Genomic DNA, 12,720 nt, shown 5'->3' on the forward strand with positions numbered 1-12,720 from the left:
TGTTGTTTTGATTTATTCGTGAATGACACAACTCATTCAAGCTTTTAAGATTTTTGAAAAATTTAGGTAAAGAGTTTAAAACTCCACTATCAGATCAGCCCTTATTTGCTAATCACATAAGTATATTTTTAACAAAAACACCAGGCAGATGCAGAAGTAGAAGATGATTGTCTGTTCTGCTCAGAGAAATACAGACGCGGTAGGAAAAAGAAAATAGTTTTGCTTGAACAGAACCACAGAAACATGAAAATTGGACAGTGTTAGGATAACTAATGGCAACAGGTTGAATCTGAGACTCCAGATTTCCAGCAGGAAGTAACGATACTAAAATCTATCCAAAGTGACAAAATGACACGTTACTTTGAGGTGAAATCCTACTGGACTCCATAAGTCTGGACCCTTTAGCATTTCCGGGGATGGAAGATATGAGGATTTTCAAACAGGTCCCTTGTGCTGCCACTTGTATTTCCTAAAGCAGCCTTTATTTTTTAAAAATAAATAACATTATTAGTATGATCTTCACGCACTCTGTCCACAACAAAACTACGAGCTCCTGTCCAAGTCCTGCACCTCAGGCCAGCTTGCAGCTCTTGATGGTTTGTAGTTGAGTAGTGATTAGGATGCCCCCTGGGGGCCTTCAGCAGGTGCGAATCCCTCAGTCTGCATCTTCTCCTTGTATTTCAAGAAGTCTCTCCTTTTGGTAAAATACTTTACCTGCAGAGGAAAATGGAAAGGAGTAAGAAGCTACTAAAGGCTGACAATCCTGTTGCCGCTTAGGTTCTTTAAATTATTCTCTAAATGTCTACATTTAATTTCAAGTTTCCAAAATTGTCCAATAAACACTGTCAGCTGCTCATCTGTGACACTAACTTCAACCATTAATAAACAAGATGGGATATTTTACCCACTGGGCCGGGCATTTGGCCTCAAATTCGCTCTGGAACCTCTGGCACGATGCAACATTGTCATCATTATCATCCAAACACTTCCAGAGATGGTCCCTGGCGTCCCAGCAGGCCTTCCTTTCTGCTGAGTTTGGAGCTGTCATCACTGCCCCAAACACAAAGAGAAAATTAATCATCAATAAAACAGAAATTCTAATAGCTAATGACTTAGCACAGGTAAACTGTTACAATATAACAGTTTCTGTACCACAGAAATCTATTCTAGTCAGGAAAGCCCCCTCATCCATATAACACAAGAGTTAATCTAAGCTTTGTATATACAGTTGGGTAAACTCTACCTTCACATATTGTCCACATGTTTTCACTACTTTCTATGTGTTCACACCCAGAAAACAGCCTCAAAAAGAACTTGCACATCTTCTAAGCTTGCTTTAATACCAGACTGCAACTTTACACAACAACAGGTGCTGTGGCAAAAAGTCAGACAATTAATTTCCGGTATTTGCCAAAAGTGACTATATTTCATCTGTTGTAAATGACTGGACTGATTGATTGATTATAATGTGGGTACAATTAAAAAGAGTCATAAAAATACTTGCAAAATAGATAATTTCTTTATTTTTTTTATATATATATATATATATATATACACATATATATATATATATATATATATATATATATATATATATATATATATATATATATATATATATATATATATATATATATATATATATATATATATATATATATATATATATATATATATATATATATATATATATATATATATATATATATATATATATATATATATATATATATATATATATATATATATATATATATACATATATATATATATATATATATATATATATATATATATATATATATATATATATATATATATATATATATATATATATATATATATATATATATATATATATACACATATATATATATATATATATATATATATATATATATATATATATATATATATATATATATATATATATATATATATATATATATATATATATATATATATATATATATATATATATATATATATATATATATATATATATATATATATATATATATATATATATATATATATATATATATATATATATATATATATATATATATATATATATATATATATATATATATATATATATATATATATATATATATATATATATATATACATATATATATATATATATATATATACATATACATATACATATAATCCTCTTGAATACAGCCAATATAAGCAAACATATTAGGCACTAAAAAAGCAGAGAAATATAAGAAATCACTTTTGTGGCACAACACCGGTAGCTGCCAAACCAACTTCATCTGTATCAACTAAACGTCACTCACTGAATAAAAACACTGAAACTGCTCACAGCACGTCTCCCTTCAGTCTGCCACGTTTACTCCATAAAGCCCGACAACCCGCTCAGAGCTACTTGTACTCCACAAACGCCAGACTTTTGTAACCTGCTCGGGTGTTTGTAGCATAGAGCAAAGTGAAGGACGCTCACAGAGGCGCTTCCTTGTCGCGCCGTGATGACGTTTGGACGTACCTACTAAAATGTACCAGGTGATGGCGCCGTTGTTAAACGAAAGAAAAGCGATGAAGGGGTTTTTGTATATTAATGTAATATTAAGTAATTCATCCGTTTAATTAAATTGTATTTTTAAACTGTGTAGCTTGTGAGGCAGGTTTTGTCAGGGTATATATATATATATATATATATATATATATATATATATATATATATATATATATATATATATATATATATATAGTACAGGATGGTATTTTCTAAAGGAAGCAACAGATGAGGGAGTGATTGATAGCAAAATTTCCACTGACAGCATTTATTTTTCTATTCTAGCCACTGTAAAACTTTCACATTGTTCTTTTTTTATTTTTACTTTATTTTTTTTACACTGTCCAAATGGTAATATGTGCCAAATGCAGTGAGATGTTACAGTGATGTCTGGACAGAAGAAATCATTGGACTAGAAAATCGTGAAAGAGAAGTGGACTCTTTGAAACAGGCCACTTGGGTTTTAGAGCAAACCACAGCACAGAGACAGCTGATGAATGATAAGCGCTGTATTTGACACTCTTGGATCACTATATTTTCTTTTTGAGTCGTCTCCAACAGTGGGTTGGCATTTCTAGTTTAGGTTTTAAGGTGGTTGTATTCTTATTGCCAGTATTGTTATGGACAAATCAGTCCTCAAAGAAGAAGGTACCTCCAGTCTTGTTTTATGAAGCTGCCATCCCAGATAAAACCCACACAGACACACGGAGAATATGCAAAACCTGTTGATCAGTTTGGGAATTTTCCATGTCAAACTATAGATGATTTCTCTCAATTTCTTTATTTTTTTTTTTTTTTTTTTTTTTTTTTCCATTTTCTTATGCATTTGTAAAGATATGAGGGGAAAAAGACTCTGTCTCATAATGGCAAAAAGAAGCCCTACAAAAAATTATGTTTCCTGGATCCAGATCCCAACTGACTTCAAAACTTAAACATTTTAAGTGTTAAAGCCAATTCCCCACTTCTGGAAAAGTTTTCATCCACATCCATAAGTCTGAGTAATCCTGATAACAAACAGACAGAGCGCAGACATAACAAAACCTCCTTGGCAAAGGTAAGAATGCTGCTAGTTGCAACTTGGTTTGGAATAGTTTAATGTCAGTAAAATTGTGTGTAACACAGGAAACCCCAGCTGTGACTGTGGGATATTTTGCTAAAACTTAGATTTGAGTCTGTTTGTATGGGAGGTCATGAATTTATCCGTGGAAGCCTCAGCAAACGCTAGGTGAATGTAATGATTTTGTGTGCATGTGTGTCTATAGCATAGTAGGAAATGTGTGTTGTTGATTAACTCTCCTTTTTCTTTCCTCCTTCAGCCACTGTGATGGAGAATACCCCCACTGGTTGCCATGGCACCCAGCAGAAATCCATCCCAGTTGGTGTGCAGACTGAAGGGAATGAAAAACACAAGCACCCCCGATGCAAGGGTGAGAGGCTCACCCTGTTCTGGGGAGAGTAAGTGTTTGTGCGTGTCTTGAGTGCGTCTCTTCAGAGACAGAACTTCATTCACTATTTATGCCACAAAACATTTACTGACCTCATGTCTGGTTTGTTACTTCCTCTGGTAATGAAGGGTTTTCATTTGAGCTTACTTCATTACACAGATTTCAGCAGCTATAGAGCAGCTCTCTGGAAGTACGTGGAAAGCCAATAAATAAACGAGGGGCTGTGATATTCAAAAAAGTCTTAAAGTGGCTAAAATGGTTTGCAATTACACTACACTACTAAAATTGTCCCATTACAGTGTGATGAGTTAATTGATTGGATTTTTGTTGACACACAAGATGTATATTTCATGCTATCATAGAAACACCAAAAACTCACATTGACTCACATTGAACCAGTGCTGTAAGATAAAGTCCTAATATCTAAAAAGAGAGCCTGTTTCATGTGGGAGGAATCCTATGCATTTGCCATGAGCTTTATCCCACCAGGCTCTAACCAACCACCAAATCTTATGGTAAACATGCTTGTCGGCTTATGTAGCTCCTGTGCAAAAGTAACTCAGCTTAAAAAATGCATTAGGCTCCAAGGCAAACTGCAAAGTTTTGAAGATGTGTTGTAAATCTCTGAGTGATGAATAATGAGTGTCTCCCTCACGTCTGTAATATGTGACTTGCAGTTTTGCATCCTCATTTCAGTTAACTGTGGACTTACAATGACTCGTTTCATCTGGGACAGACTCTTGTTAAGAACTAAAGGATTTAAGAATCAAAAGCTGGATTCAGAGATTAGAGTTAAATAGTTCAATAGATTTTTATTGAGAATCAGAGGCTGTTGAGTGCAGCACAGTGGCTCGGGCAGCTGAGATTGCTGGAAACAAACCATACATGAGGCTCAACCCCTTATCAAGCAGGATCCATATAGACCTAAAGGACTTATTTTGTCATTTTGGCTTTAGAATTAAAGAAATCAATCTCATCTTTCAGGAAATTTCTGACTTTTAGCAAAAATGGTAACAGAGTGGCAGTTATTTTAAGAGTGCTTACAAAATGGGCCTGCTGGTGAACCTATGATGAATAAAGGGTTAAATTAGTCTGACTTGTAATTTGAAAGATTGTAGTGGATGAGACAGAGGTTTAATTAAAGAATCAAAAAAACTAAGTTTAAGTTTAAAATATTGTTAACAATACCAACAGGGAGCCTGGTTCTGCCGGAGGTTTCTTCCTGTTAAAAGGGAGTTTTTCCTTCCCACTGTCACCAAAGTGCTTGCTCATAGGGGGTCATATGACTGTTGGGTTTTTCTCTGTATGTATTATTGTAGGGTCTACCACGCAATATAAAGTGGCTTGAGGCAACTGTTGTTGTTATTTGGCACTATATATATCAAATTGAATTGAAATTGAATACCATAAGATTTCTGCTGCTTGGTTATATTGAACAATGTGGTGGAGAATAAAGAACCATGTTTACTGTATACACACTGCAAGAACTTAATTACTGAACGAGTCTTCGAGCTCTAAACTTCACACGAGTTGAAGTTTAGACTTCACATGGTGAGAAACAGGGAGTGCAAAGCCACGGCCATGGAAAGCACTGTTGGATTATGATCTGAAACTAATACACAACACAGAGCAACAAATGTGGAGGCCAAACAGAAAAACGCAAACATTCAGGAACAAATCTTCGTTTTAAAAGTAGAAAGGGAGGCAGAGCATTTAGCTTTCCGGCTCCTCTTCTCTGGAACCAGCTTTCAGTTTGGATTTGGGAGACTGGCACCCTGTCTGCTTTTTAATTAGGTTTTCTTTTTTGATAAACCAGAATCAAAGCAGAGCCACGGCAGATGGCTGCCCTTCCCTGAGCCTTGGGTCTGCTGGAGGTTTCTTCCTGTTAAAAGGGAGTTTTTCCTTCCCACTGCTGCCAGGTGCTTTCTCATAGGGGGTTGTCTGATTGTTGGGGCTTCTCTGTATTATTGTAGGATCTTTACATATAATATAAAGAGACAAATGTTGTTGTGATTTGCTGCTATATAATAAAACTGAATTGAACTGAAGTGAATTTCAGTCACAGGCAGCATTAGAGTTCAGACTGGCTTCTTGAGAAAACTTTGTTTCAATAATGAGTGTAGGCTGAAGAATAGAGGTCCACACATCTGATGACACCACACCTCTTGCCATGTTAAAAACTAAACCTCATTCACAGTGACTCTCTGCACCTAAACACCGCTGCTTTCTGCACAATCAGGAACTCCAAATGAAGTATACTGTACCTCTCGGCCCATTTATAATCTTCCCCCTATATACCCTCTCCCTCTCATTCTCATGGAAGGTCTGCCACATTAAGTGCTGCTTCAAACCAAATAACCTTAAATGGAAGTGTGTTATAAAGCCAAGGCTTAGTAACTGCATTCTGTGAAGGAGCAGAGCTGCTTTTAGATCCAACACGGAGGGCTGGGTCTGCAATAAACTAAATGAAGCGCCGTTCCTGAAATGTGTGTATGTTTTTGAAAAGTCCTTCATATTTTATTTATTTATTTGTTACAAATTGTGATAATAAGTAAAAAGAAGACAAAATGTTATGAACAACTGAATAAAGATTAAATGGAGCAGGCGCATTTCCAAAAAAAACAAAAGATTGCCGTGATCTTGATCTGTGCATGTGAAGTTTTTGTTTCCAGAAGAATCTCTCCTACCCCGCAATTAAGAGATGTGACTACACATCAAAAATACATCAGGCTATTATGAAAGTTTAAAAATGTTTAAAAGGGAAATAAAGCAGAGCTCGGAGGTTTGGAAGGTTTGTGCTTTCATGAATATTCATTTCCTCCTCTTTTTTTGCTTCTAAGTGACCTGGCTGTTTTTGACATTTGTATCATTTTGTGTGTGTGTGTGTGTGTGTGTGTGTGTGTGTGTGTGTGTGTGTGTGTGTGTGTGTGTGTGTGTGTGTGTGTGTGTGTGTGTGTGCACTCCACATACAATGTGGGTCATCAGTGGGATTTGAAGCTTATTTCTGTGGGATCAACCATTTGGGTAATGTAGGCTCTCACCACTTTCATTGGACTCCGATAGCTCTCAAAGTTATTTTCTCATTCTGTTTGAAAGTCTTGCGTTCATGTTTTTTTTAAACAAACTGGTGAGGTGGTTGATCCACAGTGTCATTTCAAAGCTATTAAAAGCACTAAAGCATTTCCTCTTCCTCCTACTCCAATGTTGTCAGCAGCAGAAGCACCATCTGATCTGGCAACAGATTCTTTGTGGAGAGAACCAGAAATGTGAGCAGGGACCGTTAGATTGGAGCAGTGTGATGTATTATCCATTCACAGTTGTCAGGAATAATGCCACAAATAGAATTTAAAAAGCTGTACCAGTGGAAAAAGTACTTTTTCTATCTTTTAAATGTAAGCTTTATTTTGTATGAGCACCTGTTCCTTTGGGGTGACCATCAGTCTGCTCTCACCTGTCAGTCAGTCAGTGTCTCTTCAGCCTGTATGTCAAGAAGAGGTTTACAGTACTTGTGACAAGACAGTTAGGTTTAAAGTCAGTTCTAAGAGCAGTTTAAAAGGGATTATCAGATATAATGTGCATGTTGTCTGCAAGCTAAACTTTTAAAATTTTGATCCCTGCTTGTGATTTTTTAAATATTCCAATGAAATACATCTTGCAACAGAAGAAGCCTCTTGGATGAGAGTTGAAACACCTTCAAGAACATAAAAAAGTCCATTCGCTTTCTTTCCAAGCTCTTTAGACTAGCAGGACTTGGATGACTGAGAAACCTATAGAGACATTTTACTAAAGCTGTTTTCTCTAAATGCAGTACTCTTTGTTCTTTCTGTTTTAAATAGTTCTATGTAGCATTATTATCACTTTAACCTTCAGATCAATCTATTGACCTTAAAGGAGAGTCTTTATACTGTACTTTCTATTTTTTTCACAATATTTTTCTATGACAGATTTTATGATTGGGCAGATGTGATTATGTCTCTAGGCCATTAATCTGTCCAAATATCCTTAATGAATCTTTCAGCTACCAGTCTGATTCTTCTTCTCCTGCTCTCACTGCGTGCCTCTATCTTTCTGTGACTCATAGAAACTGTCATGTAAACACTTCATCCAAGCAAGGTTAATGAGACTATGATGTTAACATGAATTTGTGTGATATAAATGATCTGCACGTCTAGATTTGTTCAGCTAGTTCATTTATCAACATGTGCTAGGGGCCATCATATCAGAATATTTATGAGTGTTGTGAGATGGCATCTATTCCCCAGAGAGAAATAAGAAATGAAGGAGCCGATAATGAGGTCTGAATTTCGTAAAAACATAATTGCAGATAAGTAAGTCCTTTTTCTCCCACTCACGTGATAAATAGAGTGTTCCAAGTGAGAGATGAGTCATTTGACTTCAAGATTGTTGGTGGAGACTTTAGTATTCCAGGATGGTAAATGTCAGATCGCAGTCACACACTTGCTCGCATTCAGTTTCACTCTCAGATGAAACCACTTACACTCAGGTACTGTCGATGACCGTGGAAAGTAAAGAAAAAGAAACCCTTTTCTCTCCTGACACTAACTGATAGGTCAGCTTGCCTTTTAATCGCAGAGAACACGAAAACTTTGATAACAAATTCTCAACACAATGTACTGTACAGTGTTTGAGAAACCACCTACTGTATAATGTGCAGACCAATGTTTTCAGCACTTACAGTAAGCATTACATCACTCACGCGAAGGCATCTCTTTCTTTCACGCACAAACACAAACGAACACATCGAGCAGTATTTGCCAAACCAGTGGTTTCCAGGATGCTGACCTCCCGTTGCCACCTCCAAGTCAATATCATTGTCAGTCTGGAAATGACATCCACTGTCATGGCAACACAAGTTTTTGCATTTCCACACTCATTTAAATAACATTTCTTGACACTACATGCACATGTGTAAATGTGAAAGAAGCCACATGAACGCTGCAAAGATTTTTTATTTCTATGTGTTTTAAAACACATACCAGAGCGGTGTAGTGAGCTCAGTCAGCTGCCTGGAAAGCAGCTGGCAACAAGAGTACTGACTCTGCTCGTGTTTGGTGTATCAGTGCATGAACAAATTCTCCACCTGCTGCAGGTTCTGCTTTGAGTAGCTCTAAACTGTTTTTTGTCAGTTTGCCGGAGTAACAGTAAAGTTCCAGTGAAACTGGTTTATTTATGTTAAAAACGACTAGAGAAGTCATCCACAGTTAGAAGTATGTGAGGCAAAGATGAACAGAGGGCAGCTGCGGCGTGAATCTTTTCTTAAAGTGTCATTAAATCAGTGATTAGAGGCGCAAATCTTCTTTGTGGGTAACCTAAATGAGCTCCTGTCAGGTTATTGACCTTCTTCCAGTCATGATGTGAATGCACAGTGAGAGTGAGGAAAGAGAGCAAACACATAATCCATAATCCATAGCTGCCTATGTGCACTGGAAACAGAATCAGCTTTACTCAGTAACAGGATGTGAGAAAGCTCTGGATATTTTTGCAGGAGGCCTTCATCAGGCTGCAACTGTCAGAGGACACCGTGTGTGGGTCTGACATGTTTGTTATCAGATGATTTGATTCTTTTACCCCTCTTTTCTGACACTCATGTTACAGGCTTTGACTATAATATTTAATGTAATGTTTGTGTGGTTTGAATGAGACTCGGTGAGAGAAGATTCCCCCAGTAGCTTTACTTTTCTATTCCTGTGAGTAATTACACAAACTGAGGGTCCAATCAGCATGTTTTCCACAGTCCACACTCCCTTTCTTTCACAAACATGCATGCACATTTACTCTTATGTGCTGGCAGCACGGACGCAAGAGAGGATATTGTAACAAGCATCCGAAAAAATGTTGGTCCAACAAGTGAGATGAGGCTCCGGCCTGTGTTAAGGGGGGGATTAGCACTCTTAATTTATGCTAATGAATGCACACAGAGCAACAAGAGCTGTGTGTTATTGTGTGACTGATGCCTGTCTCACAGACACACACAAAAACTCCTGAATCCATCAGTCCAACCACAGCCAAAACTCTCTACCATCACCCTGTTTCCTCTGTGGGACTGCGCTGGCTCGGCTGCTTCCACATTCTTGTTTTTGTTATTTGTTTCTGCTTCAGCTCAGCAGACTGTCGTCATTTCTCTGCTTAGCTGCTCAAATTCACGTTGATTTTTGTTGTTGTTGTTGTTGTTTTTATAGGTCACCATCTGATGTCCGTCTGTGACATTAGAGCCATTTGAAGTAACCTCACCATGCTTTTGTTTTTGGTTGATATTTCTGTGACATCACAGCTGTCTAAATTGCCTGTGGGGACACTTAGCCTATGAAAAGCCATGCTCATTTCCTATCAGTGGGTTTCCTATCACAAACACACACCACCACCTTTCGACTATTTTTGTAATAATGAAGGCTGGAGGAAAGTCCCAGAAGCAGACACAAGAACAAAAAGGATTGAAATAAAAATGAGCCTTTTATGGCTGTGAGAAACATCCAGGAACAACAAAGTCTAATAAATGAAGAAACCATAAATCCAAAAAGTAAACACAATGGAGCAAAGGGATAAATCCAAAAGGAATGATGTTCAGCACATGAGGCAGCATGCACAGATAAACCAAACCGAGACAGGAAACCTCACAACATTCACTAACTTCAATCACCACAACAGTACACCCAAACAGAAATCTAGACTTAATAATAAATACAGTTCCAAAACACTGCAAAATCTGTGGGTCAGGAAAACTTTTGGCACTCATGGTATTGTTATATGTTGTGTAAATCATATAACAATGGAATCAGTATGCTGCGCTAAAGAAATTGCACACACATAATTATACAAAAAACATTAAAAAGTAAGTAAGATGCTGGAGACAAGAAGCGTTGTATTGGCTGTATGCGGCCCAAATACCTATACTGTGTACCAGTGGCTAAAGCCCAGATGTAGCCCACATCTCCGGGTTTCAATGGATCACTTTCATTGGATCACAAAAACTGTGCAAAAGCCATCCCTAATTTCTATATATTTTCCTTCCAAGGATCCAGACTGTCTTGGAATTTTTTAAAGCAGCCTTGAGTGGCAGTTCTCCAGATTTCTGAAGACCTTTCAAAGATTTTCTTTGGACATTGGCTGCTTTTTCACTCACTGCAGTCTTGTATCTGACCATTTTTAGTAGAATTTCTTTCTTGTCTGTTAAACTACCCAACACTGACCTAAGAATCAGTGATGCACTGAAAGGGCCGTAGCTGAAGGGATGAACAACTTTTGTGTCTGCGCAAAATAGACACTTAGTAAATAACCAATTTTCCGTTTCTTTCACTAAATCTATGGAAAATAACAAAGATAACAGAGTTTGACAGGGATAAAGTATTATTTTTGCATGAATAAGGTGATTCCTAAAGAGATATTAGCCAAAAACATGGTTTAACCTGGCATGGTATGCAGTGTGTCATTACAAAATTTCGAGGAAACTGGACATGAGGAGGACATGAACCGTACCTGAAAAGTCTGAAGCCCCAAGAAAGAATCCAGCAAAGACCTGACACAGTACCTGAGAGATGCATCTGGCCCTTCAGTTCCATCTACTATTAACTGAAGCTTTGTCAGAATTGGTCTTAGTGGAAAGGTTGCTGTCTATAAGTCATACTTAAGAGGAAACAAAGAGAAAAGACTGAGGTATGCCAAACTACACAAGAAAATCAATGGTACCAGGTCTTATGGACTGAGGAATCCAAATTTGAATTTTGGGCTTTTGTCCATGTGTAAGGGAGAGGTCAGGAGAGAGGTACAAGAGTGAGTGTCTATAGCCATCTATAAAATATGATGTGAGTGCCGTAATGATTTGGTGCTGAATTTCAACCAGTGGTGTTGGAGAGTTTGTTAAAATTGATGGTAGATTTTGCTTCACCATGCAAAACCATCTGATTGATAGCAGCTTCCTTTTCCAGCATGACAATGATCCCAGACAGACTGCCAATACAGTAAAAATATACCTGGAAAGAAAAACACAGAACATGACACTATCAGTCATGGATTGGCCTCACCAGAGCCCAGACCTCAACATTATTGAAGCAGAATGGAATAAAATACAGGCAACATCCAAAGAAGAGTTTTGAATCTGCTTCAAGAAGCCTGGAGAACTATTCCTGAAGAAATTATGAGAAAGTTTGCATAAGAGAGTCCAGGCTGTGTCACCACATATTGACTTTTGAGCTTGTGAGAATTTGTACAAACTCTGTTTTTGCTATATATACAGTATATGACTGAATATTTCAATAAATCACTGCAGCTATTTCCATTTTTAGCCAAATATGAAGAAATGAGGCTCAAGAATTTTGCACAATATTGTGTAAGGGATAAAAAACCCAATAAAGTGAGCTATGCAGTGAGAAATGAGTGTGTCACTATACAGCACTGTAACATTAGAGAGCACAGGTATAGTCCTTGTCATATATCCTTGTCATTCCCACAGTGCCACATATTACCATGATCTCATTGTGTAGATAGGAGGAATACTGTGTTATGTGTTGTGCTGCCGCACTGGGATATAAGAGCCAGACCACAGTCGCATACTACACACACACACACACACACACACACCATGTCCCTACTATCATGAGAAATATCGCAGGAGCGAAACAGTGATTTCCATTAATGGCAGTGGGCGGCGCGCGCGCACAGCTCGTCTATCACTCTCAGTACATGCGCGTCCGTAATCGTCCAGCCAGCCAGCGA

At 37.3% G+C, this 12,720-nt stretch overlaps 1 protein-coding gene across 2 annotated transcripts; it reads right to left on the reverse strand.

Moving 5' to 3' along the window:
• LOC116330945 (cytochrome c oxidase assembly factor 6 homolog) lies at positions 1–2,501 on the reverse strand. 2 transcript variants are annotated; one of them, XM_031753426.2, is made up of 3 exons: positions 2,336–2,501; positions 905–1,050; positions 1–714 (listed from the first exon to the last, which is right to left on the reverse strand). In XM_031753426.2, exons 2-3 carry the CDS (start codon positions 1,046–1,048, stop codon positions 616–618), a joined length of 243 nt encoding a protein of 80 aa, XP_031609286.1. In that variant the 5' UTR covers positions 1,049–1,050; positions 2,336–2,501; the 3' UTR covers positions 1–615. The 2 variants fall into 2 exon arrangements, with proteins under 2 accessions (XP_031609286.1, XP_031609284.1); XM_031753424.2 differs by having other exon boundaries at positions 2,310–2,501.
• Positions 2,502–12,720: the final 10,219 nt, after the last annotated feature.

This window comes from Oreochromis aureus, linkage group 17 (assembly GCF_013358895.1).
Source record: "Oreochromis aureus strain Israel breed Guangdong linkage group 17, ZZ_aureus, whole genome shotgun sequence".
NCBI lineage: Eukaryota > Metazoa > Chordata > Actinopteri > Cichliformes > Cichlidae > Oreochromis > Oreochromis aureus.

Bases quoted from the DNA above. Each gene is read 5' to 3' on its own strand.
- LOC116330945 (XM_031753424.2), bottom strand. The intron at 715-904 runs GTAAAATATCCC...TTTCCTCTGCAG, and splicing joins CCAAATGCCCGGCCCAGTGG to GTAAAGTATTTTACCAAAAG.